The sequence below is a fragment of the Dipteris shenzhenensis genome, chromosome 8 (assembly GCF_047967505.1).
Source record: "Dipteris shenzhenensis isolate YYH24624 ecotype China chromosome 8, Dip_SZ_1.0, whole genome shotgun sequence".
In the NCBI taxonomy this organism is placed as follows: Eukaryota; Viridiplantae; Streptophyta; class Polypodiopsida; order Gleicheniales; family Dipteridaceae; genus Dipteris; species Dipteris shenzhenensis.
In genome coordinates this window covers 316169-335829 of record NC_141603.1, presented here as the reverse complement: position 1 = coordinate 335829, position 19661 = coordinate 316169, and the positions used below count along the sequence as shown (strand labels likewise).

The 19661-nt window shown below is 44.2% G+C and overlaps 1 protein-coding gene across 2 annotated transcripts in view; it reads right to left on the bottom strand.

Moving 5' to 3' along the window:
- EMB2410 (embryo defective 2410) overlaps positions 1-19661 on the bottom strand; it is a 231310-nt gene that overhangs the window by 49531 nt on the left and 162118 nt on the right. For both annotated transcript variants that reach the window (XM_087378591.1, XM_087378592.1), the window contains 5 exons: positions 14713-14993; positions 14401-14633; positions 14071-14303; positions 13762-13953; positions 2779-3048 (listed from right to left, as the gene is read on the bottom strand). In XM_087378591.1, the coding sequence (XP_087234717.1) occupies positions 2779-3048; positions 13762-13953; positions 14071-14303; positions 14401-14633; positions 14713-14993 (1209 nt within the window). The remainder of the gene's footprint in view (positions 1-2778; positions 3049-13761; positions 13954-14070; positions 14304-14400; positions 14634-14712; positions 14994-19661) is intronic.

Genomic DNA, 19661 nt, shown 5'->3' with positions numbered 1-19661 from the left:
CAGGAGACCCCTATAAGAGAATAGGGGTACTCCAGATGAAGGAGAGGGTGAAGGAAGAAGGGAGAGAGAAGAAGAAGCCAAGGGGAGTCAGCGGCAGCAAGGAGGAGGAGGGGAGAGGAGGGGAGGCTAGAGGAAAGGAGGAGTGGAGGAGAGGGGGAGAAGAGGAGTAGAGGAGAGGGGAAGGAGAGAGGAGGAGAGGAGATGGGAGGAGAAGCAAGGAAGAGCAGGGGGGGAGAGGAGGGGATAGGCTGCAGCGGGGGGGGAGCAGCAGGCTGCAACGGGGGAGCGTGCAGGGGAGAGGGCAGCGCGGGGGAGGGGGCAGTGCAGGGGAGAGGGCAGCGCAGGTAGGAGGGGGCAGCAAGGAGGGAAGGGAGGGGGCAGCGAGGAGGGAGCAGGAGGAGCAGCAGGGAGCAGGGAGAGAAGCAGCAGGAGGAGCGGGGAGAGGAGCAGCAGCAGGGAGGAGGAGCAGGAGGGAAGGGAGGGGGCAGCGAGGAGGGGAGCAGGAGGAGCAGCAGGAGCGGGGAGAGGAGAGCAGCAGTCGAGCAGGGAGAGGAGGGGAGCAGGAGGAGCGGGGAGCAGCAGTAGTTCACCCGAGGGACAAAATTTCCTTGTTGCAGTTCTCTTAAACCTCTACAATAATCTCATTCCTCCTTGCGGATTTCAATACCAAGATGTACACGGATTCATCTCTCTCACTTCTTGAGGACATTGATCAGGCAGCTCTGCATTGCATCCCACCAACTTCGCATTGAGAGTGGATGGGTTGAGGGCAATTGTCACCAAAGAGGATCCCATCTGTACTTTATGTGATTGACTGGAGATTGAGTCAAGAGAACACTTCACTTTTAGATCCCCTGTATACTATGAGATTCGAGGTCGCTATCATTGTCTCTTCAAGGATGGTTTCCAACCCCTTCTTGTCCTACCCAAATCTGAGATGCCTAGCGACTTTCATTCATGAGGCCGTTTGACAAGCGGAGCATTATGCTTAGGATCCACAGACGAGATTAGGGTGTATAGCTAGACTCCACTCAAAGCATGATCACTGAGTTTTTCCAGCCAAACCGCACGGCCCGGCAAGCCTCAAGGAGACGGGAGTCTGATGACCTGAGCGAGAGACACAATTGACTTGCCAGCGCCAAGCGAGTTGAGGCATGGATCAGACTAGGGGACCTTCCCTCCATGCTTACCAACAACCACTGACGCTCTAACATAGGCTCTATGCCACCACAAGCTCATACATTGCCGGCTCCCTCTTAGGCTTTACCCCTCCACCAGCTTACAAATAATCATCACAGTGCTTCAACATCATAGCTCCGGTACGTGTAGACGAGAAGCATGAAGAGAGGGAGCATGAGAGGAAGAATTGAATCTTGTTCCAATGTTTCCATGGGCTCAAAGATTTCTATTTTGATGTATTGCTGTCTTTATGATTATGACTATGTTGTATTCGTCTTGGGTGTTGAGGCCCGCTTAGAGGTCCATCCTTTCAGCTCATTGTATCATGTTCTTTCCGTCTCATAGACCCTTCGGGTATGAAAAGGTTTTGACTAGGCTGGCAGATGCATGATAGATGTCCCGGAAGGGGAAGGAAAAGAAATGTTTACTAGTAAAATCAGGTGAAACCTTCCTCAAGCTTGTTTGGGATACTTTTAGAGAAGCTTGAAAATTGGATTAAGAAGACAAGCAGGAGAAGACATCCAAATAGTTAGCTATGCCGTTGTTCTGCTACTTTATCCAGCTGATCTGTAATAAGCATTCTCATTCTCCAATTCTGGCAGAAGTGTCATTTGGCATTAGTTTTGCATTTTGAAGAGTTGCTTCTGTCCTCCTAACGCTCTTCTCTCTACACAAGAATTGCCTTTGTAGCTGTAGGTGATTTCTAGGCCCAAATACCTATCCATCTTCTCTCCAAAAAGAGGTTCCCATCCTTCTTTCTGATTCCCATGATGTTGTCTAGGTTCACCTCCATTTTTTCAAAGGTTGCAGAATTTACAGAGCACATTTAGGTGTCTTTGCCAGTAGCACTACAGCAATACTTCAAAAAATTCAAACAGGATTTCCCAAAAGAACGACACCTGCGATTTTACCTGCTGCGTCTGTTAAAAATTATTACCCAGCCAATCTTTGTAAAATGAATAACAGCCAATCTTTGTAAAATGAATAACAAAGGCATAAAATTCTGAACTGACTACACATAATAATATGTATAAGAGAGTAGATTGTGGGTGAAAGACATCATGTTCTGCTACTTTATCCAGCTGATCTGTAATAAGCATTCTCATTCTCCAATTCTGGCAGAAGTGTCATTTGGCATTAGTTTTGCATTTTGAAGAGTTGCTTCTGTCCTCCTAACGCTCTTCTCTCTACACAAGAATTGCCTTTGTAGCTGTAGGTGATTTCTAGGCCCAAATACCTATCCATCTTCTCTCCAAAAAGAGGTTCCCATCCTTCTTTCTGATTCCCATGATGTTGTCTAGGTTCACCTCCATTTTTTCAAAGGTTGCAGAATTTACAGAGCACATTTAGGTGTCTTTGCCAGTAGCACTACAGCAATACTTCAAAAAATTCAAACAGGATTTCCCAAAAGAACGACACCTGCGATTTTACCTGCTGCGTCTGTTAAAAATTATTACCCAGCCAATCTTTGTAAAATGAATAACAGCCAATCTTTGTAAAATGAATAACAAAGGCATAAAATTCTGAACTGACTACACATAATAATATGTATAAGAGAGTAGATTGTGGGTGAAAGACATCATGATTTTTAAATCATACCTGAAGTCGCTTACCCAACTGGACCTCTACCTCCGTACCAAACGAAAGGTTCGCAAGTGACTTAAAAGGGTCTGTTGTTGGATCGAGGGAGAGCAGATTTGGAATTTGAGGAGCAGAAACAAGCCTCCAGCGAGCCTGTCCAAATTCTCCTTTCCCCTCTATCTTTGGCATTAATGTTTCTACAGTTGCAGCTGCAAGCTTCTTAAAGGCTAGCTGCCCATTACCCTCGAGAAGAGAGTCTGCCAACTGACTTTCGAAAACTCTGGCTGCCTGTGAAGAAAGTGTGAATTCAGGAAAAATATATAGTTTATGTTGGAGTTGTACCTACACTGAACCAGTCAGAAAAGACCCAAAAGAATATTATAAGACCTCTTTATACAACTGTATATGCTTATCTGGCAATTTGAAGATACAAAGGAGCACATCCAGCTCATGTGCTTACCAAATAGAGGATCTTACTGCTCAAAGGTACATAAAACAATATTTGAATGGATCCCAATAGGAACAAGCAGTTGCAGCTAACGAGGGCTAAAATATTAAAAGCAAGTCCAGGTAGCTTTGAATGGAATTTTCAGAACTAAACATGATAGTTCTAAAGAGGAAAATATACTAGCTTGGAAGCAAAAGTATTCCAGTTAGGTCTGGAAGGTCAGGAGAAAAGCAAAACTGGTCATCATAAACTGAAACAAGATATGTGCCAACTTGAAGTCATGGAGCTGCACTCACAAAACTTCACACAATAAACTTTCCATGCAATTCTAGGGACCACAGAGACCATCCGTACATCAACAGCCATTCACAAAGTATAAATCTTTGAACAAAAGTAGCATTTCTTGGCAACAGAGATAATAGACACAGCATCAAACATGTTCATTGATACAAAGTCGGGCATTCTTCATGCTTTCCTTCTATGCATTGTTGCTTACAGAATCCAGATCAAGCATTACTCTACATAGTTTTGTGCAGATAAACAATGATGGCCCTTTTGTGATTGACAGTGGGACAGGTATTGGCTTTTGGGTATAAGCAATCATGCAGTTCGGCGTATGGTCCCCATCTTTAGATTCGAGGTCTCACAAAAGCTTTGTTCTATGTGGGGAAGGCCTCTTCCAAGACCGGTTGCTTCCGATTGTCCTTTCCTCTTTGTTGTTCCATGCATCTCCTCACTTGGTGGCTCTTCTAGCACTTTCTTATTCATCAATGGTGGTTATTCTTCACTTGTTGGCTATATTGGCTCTTTGAACTTTGGGGGCGGCTCATTAAACAATAAATCTATAGCATCATTCGTTGTGGTCGATAGTTCCATGATGATAACTTCTCCCTCTTATGCAAGTAGGTAGAAATGTGCCTCCACTTGGTTGGCTTTTTGCTTTCCTGCCTTTAGCTTCTCCAGCTGATCCTGAATGTGCGAAGTAAGCAGCTAAGCCTAGTTCACTTTCGCTTCTCTAGCTGCTTTGAGCACCTTTTGTATAGTAACTACCTCGGTACACATGTATCCAACATTTTAAGCTAGATTTGAATTGAAAGAAGTTGTTGTCTTCCAATTCCTTTGCCTTGTGATATAGCCTTGTCCTTGCATCTAGGCTTGGTCTAGGAAGAGTCCGTCGCAGTCGTCACCCGTCGGTTCTAGTGCTTCATCGTCTTCATTTGTGATTTTGAATGCCAATGACACTTTTCTTTGCTAACAAAATCCGTCCCCCTATGGAACTCGGAAGGTCTTCATGTTAGATTCATACATATCGATTGCCTCCTTTGCTACATTCGAAAACTTTTTTCTAGGCAGCTCCTTGAATGACCGAAGACTGGTTTGATCGAGCTAGGTTCCTTTCTAGTGGTGGATGAATGCCAATTGTCTTTGTCTTCTCTGTCGTCTTGGACTTCTTGGGTGCATAGTTTTTTCCATACGTTACCATACGCATACTGCGTACAGGTACGGAAGTATGATTGGAGTATGGATCAGCCCCTAGGGCTGAATCATACGTGACCCTAATTTTACCCCCAAAAAAACCCAGGAAAATATTCTTTGTACACATTTAGTTGACTCAGAGCTACAAAACTTTCAACTTCAAACTTTTATTGATTTAAAAGTTAAGAAAAATATTTAAAAATGTTTTCATAAAGGCTTGGGGACCACGTCCCCGCCCCCAGAAAAAAAAAAAACCAAGTATGATTGGCCGTACCATACATGTACGGGATAATTATTTCATACGCGTATGGTTCAGCCAACCATAGGCATACGGACCCAACTATGCTTGGGTGTATGATGTTTTAGTTTCTTTCGCCGATGCCAACCTCTTGGAAGGAACACTCGCGATACTATAGAGTTTGGCTTCAGTGTGACTTGTTTAAAAAAAGCCAAAGCAAGCATATGCGAGTTTTGGAAGGCTCATAGGATACACGAAGCACTTCTTTTATTGTGAAAAGCAATGCATGCAAATGTTTAACGTTGAAGTAGGTTGCAAATGTCTGTAGGCAGTTGCTAAACATGGTTGCAACCAGTACACAAATGGCTATAAGTCGAGCTGAATCAAGAGCTAAAGCAATGGGCTAGGAGCTGAAATGCACGGAGGGATGCAGTGCCCTGATATCACTGTTGCATGCGATGGAATGGAAGACAACAAGTTGAGAGTGCAAATGGAAAGTACTTGCAAATGGATAATGAGAGAGAACCTGTTCGTACACAGTCCAAATGCCTCTGTCCATACAATTCTACGTACATCAGTACAGTTCATACGACTATACAGACTTGCAGATTTCAGACGTTTCATCGTACGTACAATAATACCATACACATTTCACTGACTATCCATACGATTTCTGACCTACTATCCGTACATTACGGATTTTTTTGTAGTTCCAAAGCAGCTAGAAAGTTATAGTTCAGCTTGCATTTGTGGTTCACATTTGCAGTTTCTAGTCAGGATTGCAGTGACATTGGATTGTAGCTCCTTTCTGCTGAATTGCCCTCTTCAAATTTGGTGCTTTTGGGTCTATCAAGCACATTTGGCATTCTTGTGCATTTTCCCTCTCTTTGACTCAGTTGGTCACCCAAATTTTTCCCCCAAATTTTTGGTTGCATTTGGGGCTTTTGGCACTTTTGTTGTGCATTGGGAACTTCATTTTCAAGTACATTTGAATAATAGTTTCCAATAGTTGTTTTGATGATATTGTCAACGCTTTTATCGACACTGAGAAGTCCACATATAGATAGTTTTTTCAATCAAAATAGATTCCAGTAGTTGTTTTGATGATATTATCATCCTTTATCAACATTGATAATTTCAGATATCAACAGTTTTCTGGCAAAAATATTCACGATTAGGGTATTTATTAATCTCGCCTCTCTGCACTTCATAGTGTGCCATAGTAAGAAGAATAAAGCTGATGAAGGTGAAATCATGGACCCTCCAGCACCGTGAATACTTGCACTTAGTACATAGTGATGTATGCACTCAGTACATAGTGATGTATGCGGACCGATGTGGTCAGCATCTCCTCTTGGGGGGTAGTCTGACTTTGTCACCTTTGTGGATGACTTTACAAGGCACAATTGCGCTTATTCTTTGAAATCGAAGTCCGAAGTCTTTGCTTGCCAAGCATTTCCTTGCCATGGCTGAAAATGCGAATGGAAACAAGATCCTAACCCTCCACACTGATTTTTTAGCCATACACTCTGCAACAAAATGGAGTGGCAAAGCAGAAGAACTGAACTTTGATGAAAATGGCCAGACGCATGCCTAAAGGAGAAGTATTTGCCAACAAGGTTTGGTTGGATGCAATCAGGTGTGCCAAGTATATGCTCAATAGAGCACTCACATGGGAATTGAAGACAATCACTCCCTATGAAGCATGGACAGGAGGGAAGCCTCTGAATTCTCACATTCAGATATTTGTGTGTTTAGCATCTGCACATGCTCCCTCTCAATTGAGCCACAAGTTGGAGGACAAAGCAGTGAAGTGCATATTCATTAGCTATAGCTCACAACACAAAAGGCTATAGATTGTACCAACCTAGCACGGGACGGTTATTATCAGCAGAGATGTGGTTTTTGCTGTGCATGCAGCTTTGCTTTGGCTCGACTGTCAAAAACACCTTCTGTAAATGCCTCAGATGTGCTTGCTTAATGGCTTCCCCTCTTTCAGTCAAATACAGATTCAGACCAGCAATTGCAGGGTTCAATCCCCTCAGCTTCTAGCAGTTATCAGCCTCCTCCGATTGATGCCCATGTTCAGCATGGTTAACCACAGCTTGATGATCATGCTACACAGCAAAAAACAGTCCCTAGGTGGCTTTTGGACACTCTTTGGGACAGCAAGCAGGCTGAACTCTTGGCAGCTTACACTACAGGTGCACAAAGATAGCTGCATGCTATTGAACAAGCAGTAGCAGAGGAGAGGGCAGTCATTAGACAGCAAAAAACAGTCCCTAAGTGGCTTTTGAACACTCTTTGGGACAGCAAGCAGGCTGAACTCTTGGCAGCCCACACTGCAGGTGCACAAAGATAACGGATGGCAATGTTTTGGATGTTGCTTTGACTACCACAACCTGCAACGAGGAACCTTGATGCCGTAAGGATGCTTCTGACAGCAGGAAACGGTTGGATGCCATGAAAGCTAAAATTGATTCCATTCAACAAAATGGCACATGGGAGTTGTGTGACTTGCCTCCTAGCACATGCGCCATCGTCAATAAGTGGGTTTACAAGTTAAAGTAGAAAGCTGATGGCAGCGTAGACCACTGCAAAGTTAAAGTGGAAAGCTGAAGGCAGTGTAGACTGCTACAAACCCCAAGGGCTATGCTCAGCAACACCGTATTGACTTTGAGGAAAACTTTGCTCCCATGTCATTCATCACTACCATACACAGCTATTGCATCTGTCACGGGGACCTGAATTTTCTAGACCTGTGAATACGTTGATTGCAATTGTAAAAAGGGCTAATCCAGTGTATTAATTCCATGGGCCTAGGCAAGGAGCTGAAGGGAAAGAGAGGGGTAAACATCCCACTACTAAAAATAGCTCCATGGGCCACGTTTGGCAAGCTCGGATGGGAAGCAAGCAGAAAAGTTAAAATTTTCTTTGAGACAGTCTGTTGGAACAAGAAGACAAGGAGAGGTAAGTCACAGGCTGGGAAAGTGCCCTAGGGCCATTCTAATAAATTGTCTTGCTGATGTTTGACTACCAAAGCAGTCCATGTGCTATTTGAGAATTGCTAGGCCTGCCAAAAGCTCCAAAACGAATTCGTTTTCATGCCACGAGCCTCCAAAAGAATTCGTTTTTGTGCCAGGGAGCCTCCAAAAGAATTCTTGTGGAAGGAGCCTCTAGAAGAATTCGTTTTTGTGCCAGGGAGCCTCTAGGAAAATTTGGTTTTGTGCCAGCAGCCTCCAAAAGACTTTGTTTTTGTGCCAGGGAGCCTCCAAAAGAAATGATTTTCAGCCAGGGAGTCTCTAGAAGAAATTGTTTTTCAGTCACGGAACCTCAAGAAGAAGTCGTTTTCAGCGAGGAAACCTATATACCTAGATGAATCCAGGAACATTCCCAAACCCATCCTCTAAAAACAACACATCGTGCAGTTTCAATCTCACGATAGTCACTCATAAGATTGAAAACCATAAACTCCATCACGCATAGCAAGGACTACCTACTACGACATCCCCACTGACGTCATCAGCGCCCAACAGTGGGTGTAGACCATAGTATAAAAATATGCTCTCACACATACACATCCACACACCCACACATACTTGAGCATCCATTTATACAAAGTCTTCGTACTGAGTTTCTGTCGGCACTCCAGAGAAGAAGGCAAACTCAGCCAAGAAACCTCCCTAAGAAACTATTTTTCAGCCTGGGAGCCTCCAAATTGCATCACCTAGCCCTGGGAGCCTCCAAATTGCATCACCTAGCCCTGGGAGCCTCCAAATTGATTCGTTTTCATCCAGGGCTAGTTGTTGGGTCTGGTGTTGTGTGCCAGCTCTGGACAGCAGAGAGAGTTGCTTCTAGAATTCTCTATTAGACAGGTTGCATGGAGAGTCGCCTTCTTTCTCTGCCAGCTAGAGTATCCCAAGAGGGAAGCAAAGGTTTGGCACTAGTGACAACCTGTGAGAGCTGTGTTGCTGAGTCGGGCTCCTAGTAATGGCCCCGGGCTGTGTGCAAACCTTGTGTGTCTGAGGGATTGATGCTTGGACAGCCAGCAGGAGGGTGATTCTACGTTGTAGGAGTTGATGGTTTTTTTGAACCGTTGTCCATTGATTATGCACTTGATTTGTGTTCCTTTTCGAGTCAGGAATTGGTTGAGTAGCAGGTTGTTTATGCTTGCCAATGTTGAGATTCAGTTGGGCTGTGTTTGTACAGGTGCAAGGGCATTTAGCCTTGCTGTAATTTTGCCTTATGAATAAAGAAATACCAAAAGGGGAGCCAAGGTTCGGGTGTCCGGTTTTTGAGCAAGAGCAATCTAGCTCCCCATTGTGGATTCTGCATTCTCTTTGTGCTATGAAATTATTTTCTAAGTGGCTGAAATAATGGTACTTGCTGGTTAATATCTATTCTCCGCCCTTCAGTTTATCTGAAGGCTAGTTTCTGCATCACAAAGACATTGGGAGGTTCATCAACTCGACATTAAGATTGCATTTCTTAGGGTGATTTGCTTGAGGAAGTCTATGTCAGCCAACCTCCTGTTTTTTAGGTTGAGGGGTCTGAAAACAAGATATGCCGGCTGCACAAGGCCCTTTATGGAATGAAGTAGGCACCCCGGGCATAGTATGGTAAAATACATACACATTTGCAATGCCTTGTTTTCAGAACAGTCCCACAGAAGCAACTCTTTACATCCGGAAGAGTGGAGCAGACTTGCTTATTTTGATTCTTTGTGTGCATGGCGGCATGCTATCACTGGGCCAAATACTCAACAAATTGCAACATTCAAGGCTGATTTGCAAAACGCATTTACCATGACAGATATGGGCCATTTGCATTATAACTTGGCACCCAGTTGCTCATTTTGAGAGGACATAATGATGAGCCAATCCAACAACATTGGACAGCTCTTACATCGCTTCTAGTTTGAGGATAGTAAGTCAATTTCAATACCATGGAGCATGGTCTTTGTTTCTCCTCAAAGGATGGGAGTGATTCATATGATGCCACTCTTTAATAGCAGGCTTATCCATTCATGTCACACAGGCCTGATCTGCAGTATGCAGTTTCTCAGTTAAGCACGTTCACGTACAAGCCCATTACACAGCATTGGCAAGCAGCGAACACGCCCGATACTTGAAAGACAAGCAACATTTGGCAATATTATATGATGATAAGTCTTTACTGGTTATGCTGTCTGTATGGACGGTGAACGGGCTTGTTGTTACGACACATGGATGTCTCACATTGGCACCTATTTCATTGGCAACTATTTCATGCTTGACTCTTCATACATTTCTTGGTTCAATAAGAACCAGCCCTACATCTAGTTGTAGGGCAGCCTTTACAGCTACACGTGAAGTGTGTCTAGCTAGTGAGCTGCTTACAAATCCTGAGTTGGTAGACCTCATCTACTACCATCTACACTGACAACCAGGGTGCTTAGCCGTCTTTCATGGGCTTACCAAGCACATAGAGATTCACTATCACTATGTTCGAAGCGACTGTCATCTAGACACATACAATTGTCATATATTCCAACGGAAGATAAGTTAGCAAATCTCTTTACGGAAGCTCTACCATGACCCAGTTTGAGGCTTTTCCACAAGCTTTTACCTTTTGTTACATGATTCTGCTTTCCCTGTATCATACGTTGCTATATCCATCACGAATGAACATGTGCAACCATGATTTAGTTCCCAAGTATCCTTGAGATGTATCCAGGATACTTCAGCCATACCATGGATGGGGGGGTGTTGCCACTTTATCCTTGGTATGGCCTTGTAGGCCACTTAGGACACTTGGTACACCTAGTGGTTAGTCCTAGTCAGTTCAGTTAGGACAAACATTGTTGCAAAAGGAAGAACCAAGCAGTGTGTACAAGATGCATGACGGAAATCACAACAAATGAAGGCTATCATCATAATTCATAAGCTTGGGTATCAACCCCCTTTGATGTGGTACAATACTAACATTTGACTGTCCCACAAAATACACGTATTAAGACTTCCAAACCTAGGGTATGTGCACATATGAGTACATACACCTATGTACTCCACGTATAGAGGTTTACTACACAATAATTGATTTATATACATATGGGATAAAATAAGACGTATACGAGAGGGTCAGGGACAAAAATATAAAAACGTCACAAAGTCCAACCCTGGGTTTGGTTCTTTTAATACGTTTCCTCCTACATTTTAGGCCTAAAATTCAAGTCAGGCAAGAAGCTCTAACAAGGGAAAGTAAAATCTGCATGCTAGCAGGTTTGAGAGACTATTGTTATCTCTGGCCTTACTTTCAACCCAACATGGCCTTAGAGCAGAAATAGTTCCATGTCCTTCTAAAGGCATGTGCTGGGCTTACGCATGAGTCACCAACCATAAATTATTGTCAACTTCATAACTATCTTTACAAAGGGCTTCCAATCGAGGATTCTTATTAGCTCAACGTGGCGAGTGTGCCTTGATCTACTTGTGTCTAATAGGACGAATTGAGGGGTACCATTCATAGTAAGTAGACTTTTTTCCTTTGCTGCCTAATCTATGCTCTTTCACCACTAGTTTTCTCCGTTAAAAAAGAAATTACTATTTGATTTCAATTTTCAAAAATAACATACAAGCTATGACCTAACACCGTACGGCCTGTTTTAGATGATTTGGAGTAAGAGCATTTGCATACTAGGGCACATCCGTGCCATCTTTGTTGGCCCAGTATTTCTGCTTGTTTTATGGCCACCTTATGCATGGCAGGTGATGTTCTACTTGTTTGAAATTAGAATAAAGGTACAACAAATTTTTCTAGTTATGGAATTCAAAGTCAAGATATATTTAATTCACAAGATTCAACAAGTTCTTTGGGGAGTAAAGTTGCCTAGAAAAGGCACTTGCATTCAATGATTGCCACCGTTATTCTAGTTGTGTTAAAATAGAAGACACAAAAAATCCAAGCACCAATATTTTGAAGAAGTTGAGACAGACTGGAAGCTGTTTCTTCCATGACTGTCAAGCAACTGGAGGCTTGATAGTATCCATCACCTGTGATGGAAAACTTTGTTATGCAAAATCTAAGAATGTATGTATACATATACATACATACATACATGCATACATGTATATGTATATACATATAGAGTGTTCGCCCTTCCTTTGGCTTTGCAGGAGCCTCGACGTTTGTATTTTTTGAGTCTCAAGGGGATTCGTTTAGTTCAAGATGTTGTTGATGATGCTGGAATTCCCCTTACTTTTCCTTTGGTCACTGACAAATTTGGCCTTGGAATGCATTATCGTCCACTTTGGTATAAGATTACTTTGATGCTCCAGCCTTTTCAGCCGGTTCCTCCATTGCATCTACATGATCGTCTTCAAGACTGGACTCTTTCTTCTCTAGGCTTGTCATACCGCCCTCTGCAGTTTGCACATATTATTGTCTCTTCTCTTTATAAAGTTCTACTTCCTCCGCCATTTATCTCACAAAAGGAAAATCAGCTTTGGCATCTTAATCGTCCTGTGAAATGGTGGTGAAGACGTTTGAGACAGATTTGGCATTCTAAGATTCCTCTCCGTCAGCAAGTTTTCTTGTGGAGAGCTTTGTTGGGTGTTCTTCCTCATGGACAGCTCTTGGCACGACGACATATTGCTTCCTCTATTTGTCGCAAATGTCTGGCTCCCAGAGAGACTGTGCCTCATCTCTTTTGGCATTGTCCTTCCTCTCGTGCTTTCTTGGACTTCCTTGGGCAGATTTTGAGAGCTCGGTTTCCTCAGATTGCTTTTGGCAAGTTCTTCTGGCTTTTTGGTGTCCACCTAGATAGGAGTTTGATTTCTTTTTTGTTACTCTGGACTCTCTGGAAGGATCACAATCATAGGATCTTTGGTTTTTCCACTTTCTCTTTCTTCAGACACTCTTTGCAGCAATCGCTTTTTGATTGCTTGCAATCTCATGTCTTTGATCATGATGTATATTTGTCCTACAGTGAGATTTTCTCTTGATGTATTATAGCTCTCCCTTTCTGGGATAGCTTTTTTTGTAATATAATGACTCAAAGATTCCACACACACACCAAAAAAAAAGTGTGTGTATAAAACACACACACACATATATATACATACATACAATAGGACACAGCTCACAAAGAAAATCCTACCTCTATTCCTATTACATGATGCCTAGTTTGCTTTAGTTCAACCTCCAATGGACTGGCTCAAGCAGTCATGGTAATGTCTCAAGGAGGGTACGTAGTGTACATGAAATACAATGGTTGCACAAATTCACCCCATGGGGGATATAGTAACCTATGAGACAAATAACCCAAACTACATACAAAACATTTATAAACTGCCAATTTACTACCCTAAATATTTTGTTAAGATTTCATTGCTAAGCCTGCCCAAAGATGGGTGGATGTATCTCTCCAAAAACTCTTGCTGAAGATATCTGCCACATTGTTTGTAGATGGTCAATAGACAAACACAAAAAATACAGTTGCAGCCATCTTGCTTGTCTTTGGAGTTACACCTCCATGTGAAAGGCGATGGAGGTCCAAGAAGGGTGTATGGGATTTATAGATGAACATTAAAAAAAAAAACAGGTTGCAGTTATCTTGCTTGTCTTTGGAATCACACCTCCATGTGAAAGGTAATGGAGGCCTTTTATGCCTCCAACAAGGGTTGATGGGGTTCATAAGTCTCCCTACTTTCCACCATCTTTATCTAACGTTCAACATTGCTTCTGGAAATGCAAGGAACATTTCAAAATTTAAGATATAACTAAAGATTGGTTGCTTACATTTTGATACTAAATAATTCTACAAAGATTGGCCCAGATGTCACTTTATTAGAGTGCATACCTCTGTTCGACTTAAAGCATCTGGCTCCCCTGATCGTGTTGAAGTAATCACCAGGTTGTCCTGCCAGTTCCGAGCACGGCCCTGGATCTTTAACTGCCAATCTGCTCCAACTAATGCCAAATCCAGACTGGGATCCAGGCCTTGTTCAGGTTCAAATCTGGCTCTGTTAGGATGATCCCTATTGAGTCGTACCTGAGAGTGAGGTTTATATAAACAGCCAGTGGAAGTGCCAAGTTTTTACTATATAGGACCTATCTACAGCAGTCTTCAAAAAAGACATCATCTACAAATGATAAAAATTATATCCACCTGTGTAGCCACAAGGTTGACATCACCATTTTCAAAAGTTAGAGTTCCCTTAGGCTTGATCCATTGGGGATCTGCCAACCCATTAAGTTCCACTTCTCCACTGACTGCAAAGTTGAGGATTAAAGGGTACACAACTCGTAATTCTGGTCCAAGGTAAAGCTTAAGGTTCCGCAACAGAATAGCGACGAGTGACTTTCTCTGTTCTCTTTTCTCTTCAACCTTGTCTTCAGTACCTGAGCCCATAGGAGCCAATGGTTCAGATGCCTTTCAATTATATGTGCTTACACACAGACATGGTCCATAAGACATGACGTATGTGCTCGCCATTACCGGCTTGTGTGTCTCGAAGATGGTCAGGCATTGAAGTTATCTCATTGTTATGGAAACGATTTAGTGTTCTACCAGCTGCCATTCCCGTTAAACTGGAAGCCAGGGTTGATGCAGCACTGTTCACTCCTTTCTCCTGTGGGAGGTATGCTTCTCCATGACTCAGCTTGATCATACCCGAAACTTCTGGTGCTAGCATACTGCCAGTGAATCGCATCTGACTGTCTAATTGTCCACTGCTCATCACCCCTGTTAGTAATCAAACAGAGAAATCTTGAAAAAGACACAAAGTGTACTTCTGAAACTGAAATGTACCTGAAGACGTTTTTTGCGCGTACTTCCAGTAGATCAGCCTTCAACTCAATGTTATCTCCAATCGAAGATTCAGTGGCACGAAGAGGAAGCTTTCCTTTCACCTGTAATCGGCCTTTTCTTCCAACACGGCCATCTAGGCTCTCCACACACAACTGATTATGGAGCACACGTATGGTGCCTCCAAAATTTGATAATGGGCGAGGAAGGACAGGGGAAGAGATAGATACTCGATTAAAAGCAGCTACACCATCAACAGTCGGCTGGTCTGTCGTTCCCCTGACCTGTCATAACAGTAATGTTTGGGAATCCACATATAATTCAATTCAACAGCTAAGCTAAAACAAAGATAGCACACAATATAATTTGTGACTATTTTTAAAATTTACTGAGACCACCCCGCCCCTCTCTCTCTCTCTCTCTCTCTCTCTCTCTCTCTCTCTCCCCCCCGACGCCGACCAAGCTGCAAAAGCAGATTTACCATCTCCAGCAAGAAGTGCGAGACCTGAGGTCCCAGCTCACCCAAGCCTTAGCTTGTATTGCAACTTTGGAAGGCCCAGGGAAGCAAGAGATTATTGCAGCAGCCGTACAAACATGTAAAGCTGAGCCCCCAACATCACAGCTGATTTCCACGGTTAGAGAGCTTATCCAGGTGTAAGTGACAGCTGAACCCAAGGTTGACATCCAAACAGAGATCCAAGAACATCACCTTCGGAAAGAGAATGCTATGAAGATTCGGATAGGGGGAATACCCAATTGGCAGCACGAGGATGACACTTTCGAGGAGGCAATCGACAGAATCAAGGCAGCAGTCCCAGCCATTGATTGGTCAGCAAGCCCAACTGATGACAAGAATGGTGATGAAGAGGAGTCTTCCCCAATTAATTTATCGCCTAGGAATGGACACGTTGTCATCACCTTCAACTCGAAGACACTCAGGAAGAGGATTCTACAACAATCCTATAAGCTGAAGGGGACAAAGATATGGATTGCTGAGGAGCTTACAAGAACCCAACTGAAGAACAAAGCTACCGAGCTTGCTAAGGTTCGGGCAGCCAGGGAAGCAGGAAAATGGGCAGTATATCGTGATGGTCTTGCAGTGATTAGAGAATTTAAGACAAAATCTAAAGACCCTCAGTCTTAAACTGATGTAATGGCCACCCCATAGCCTAGTACTTAGCTCCTTTTATGTTTTATGTTCTATGTGTTTTGTTTATTGGAGGAATCTGATGATACTCCCAGGGAGGTTGCCTATGGCCCTCTCTGTACTGATGTATAAGCAGGTCTCATTTGTCCCATAGACCTTTTTAGGTCTCCAGTGGACATTAATAAACTTTCTTTCTTTCTTTCTTTCTCTCTTTCTCTCTCTCTATGTCAGATGCCAAAACCCTGTTCACCAAGATGGGAGTCAACCTCACATGCAAGACAGAATGGAGAGTCAACAAGACCCCTTATAATGAAACTCCGAGCAGCAATGGACAGGTCTACCCTCATGAGCATGAGGGCAACCTTAAAAGGGACAAGAATATATTTGGATGATGACCTCACATTGCTACAGCAAGAGCATCGCAAAGAGGGAATGGTGTGTGTTATGGCAGCAAGAGATGCAGGTAAATGGGCTGCCTATAGACATGGAAAAGTGATTATCACAAAGAGAGCAGAAAGAGGTGAAAGGGAGGAAAGAGAAGAGGGGGAGATAGACAGCACATGACGGTGTTCAACCTTGGAGATAAGGCACCGGAGGGGCTGAGAATAGCAGTGTGGAATTGCAATGGTACCCTCTTTCTTGGAAACATAAACCAACAGAGACATGATCTTCTACACTGAGACCCATGAAAGCCTGGAAAAAAGGCTGCCGGCAGTGACGGGATATATCTGGAAGTCAGCCCATAGGAAGAAAGAAAGTTTATTAAAGTCTTCGGAAGACCGATGGGTCTATGAGACTGTGAAAAACCTCGTACAAACGAGCAGTGGTGGTGGAGCTACTAAACGAGCATCCACACCAATGCAAATGCAAAATATGCAGAATGTCAGTACTAAATCCTAGATACAACATAGTCATGTCATGTCGGTAGTTGACTATCTCATCATCATCACCATCAAAACATTAGGGTGGATGTGGCAATGGGGGCATGAACTCGGCGATAGAGTGATGTCGTCCACTCAAAGGTGCAGCCCTGGCATGTATCCTGGTCATAGCTCTGCGTCTAACCAGGGCTACTATGACCTCCGTCGGCCGAAACCCGTCTCCTACCCATGGAGGGAATGTCCCCAAGTGTGATTTGTGTGTCAACCCTCTGTCTAAGCTGTCGGGTCACAAGCTCCGGGTCACGATCATGCCGAGGCCTCGTCTCGTGGGTGTCCATGTGATCTGGCTGAAAAAACTCCATGATAGAACTCAAAGGGGGATCAGCCAAGGAAGAAGTCTACTCTGGTCACCGTGCTCAGAGTATCCTCTCACGGAGTCTGAGTGCCTCATGAACGAAACCTGCCAAGCATCATTGGTATGGATAGGAGATGAGTCGAGCCAAAACCAGTAGAAACGCCCGCAGATCTCATAGTAAACAGGACACTTGAAGATGAAGTGCTCCTCTGTCTCAACCTCTTGCATGTCACACAAAGTGCGTAGGCGCCTCTCCTTGGGTAGTCGCTCTGCTCTACTGCTCTCGATACGAAGTCTATGTGAAGAGACCCAGAAGTGCCCAAGAGAGATCCTCAGTGAGTGGGGTAAATAAATCTGAGTGTACCCTGGTGGGTCAATGAAACCCTCCGCTGTGATATGTAAAAAGTGATCTCTATTGAAGCCCAGCTTCACCCGGGCCCAGCTTTACCCGAGCCCAGCCAGGTCCGGAATGTGTGTAGTTATAAAAAATCCTCACAGATACCCTGGTTAACCTCGAATGGAGCATCCATGCTATACTGGAGTGGAGCCCCAGTCCCTCGAACCATCTCTTTGTGCATGCATACCAGCACCTCTTGTCTCCTCCTGTTGCAAGTGCCATAGAAGTGGACAGTGCTAGCCAAGGTAGTCTGCTACGCCTAGTGGTGTAACCCCCATACTCCCTAACTCAGTACAGATACATGATGACCTGAAATGCAACGTCTAGCTGTAATGGGAGTGGCCCAAACTCCGCCCGAATGATCTGGTGAGGAATGGATGGCTTACCACGGATCATCCGTGATAACATGAGAACCTGTAGCCGCTCCACCTTGGCCCACTCTGTATCCGACAAGTCTGGCCTTCAGCATGGACTACCATACATCCCCACTGGACGGACCAAGGAGTCAAAAAGCAACCCTTTGGTCCATGGATCCTGAAAGTGAGAACGGAAGCACTGTCTTTCTAGTCTAGCCAATGAAGCATATCCTCTGCTCAAACGTGCCTGCATTGCGGGTCTCGTAGTGAAGGTGGGTCCGGAAAAGACAACCCCAAGATAAGTGTATGATGAAACTACCTCAACAGGTGACCCCTCGAATGTGAACTGCTCTTGGCGCATGACGGCTCGAGATGTATTGAACATCATAACCTTCACTTTGCCCAGGCTGACCTTCAAATAATGAGACTCACAAAAGGACTATAGTACGTCAAGGTGTCTCTGAAGCCCCTCTACTGAGGAAGACAAGAGAGCCACGTCATCTGCGTAAAGCAATATCCGGATCAACGTGTCCGTAAGAGAGCAACCTACCCCCCCTGTGTCTGCATCACTGTCTCAAGCTCGTCAATGTATAGGCAAAACAAGGTAGGTGATAATGGACACCCTTGTTTGACCCCGATAGTGCTCATGATCTCGTCTGTCCACCCAAATCATGTTCGGACTCTGCCTGAAACTCTCTCATAAAGTGCCATGACAGCCCAAATGATCTCCTGGCCATAACCCAAATCCAGTAGGCATCGTATGAGGCGGGCTCTCGGAACCGTGTCAAATGCCTTGCGGAAGTCCACAAAGCAACAATAAACCCTCTGCTTCCGTGCCCTCGCCTCCTCGATGATACATCTGAGCGTGAGAATGTGGTCCACGGTTCCATGATGACGTCGGAATACAGCTTGTCCTGCTGCTCTAAGTCCTCGAATCAAGGCAAATCTGTTGATCTCATAATCAAGTACTGATGCACAGATCTTGGACATGACATGTCCAATCATAATGGTCCTGTAGTTCTCCAGACTCATGGGATCCCCTGCCTTGTGAATGGGTGAGATTGTGTTAATGGTCCAGGTGCGTGGAAACCCCAAACAAACAGTTTCATTAAATAGCTTTGCTAAGATCGGGGCTAGGAGGTTAATCCCATATGCAATGAACTCAGTGCATAGTCCCTCATGATCCTTTGCTCGGCCATTATGAAGTTTCATTGCGGCATCCTTTCCCCCCCCCCCCCTACTGAACAAGGTGCAGGATGTGGGCGTGGCATATGTGAGACGTTAGGGGCTGGCTGGTTGGGGATATCATAGAGTGTGTGCATAATCAAACCACACCTGGGTGTCAGTGAGTGGTGAGGGGGACCGTCCCTCTAGAAATCTCCACCAAAAGTCCTTAGAGTTGTTACTAAACGGAACGTTCAGTAGCTCCTTCTCGTTACAGCGAACAAAGTCTAGTTTCTTTCTGCGTACCAGTCGACGGTACTCGCGTAGTGTCTCTAGTTCGCTTGGAAGATTGTTTCTGGTTTCGAATCTGAGCTGATGGCATAAAGCCTTACACTCATCGTCATACCAGCTATTACAGGGTACGGTCCCAGGGGGTGGTGGGCGGTGAAGTGGGTCATGTGGGGAAAAGCGTGAAGAGCATCCTCGTGTGGTGAGTAGGTGACTAGGGCAGCACGATCCTCTAATAGGAGTATGAAGCCAATGTAGGCGAGAAGTATATACACGCCCAGAGTAGGTAGGTCAGTGATCGTGATCAAAGCGTACATCATGGTAGGTGGAGTAAGAACTCAACGGGGTGGAAAGTGCTGTGCGA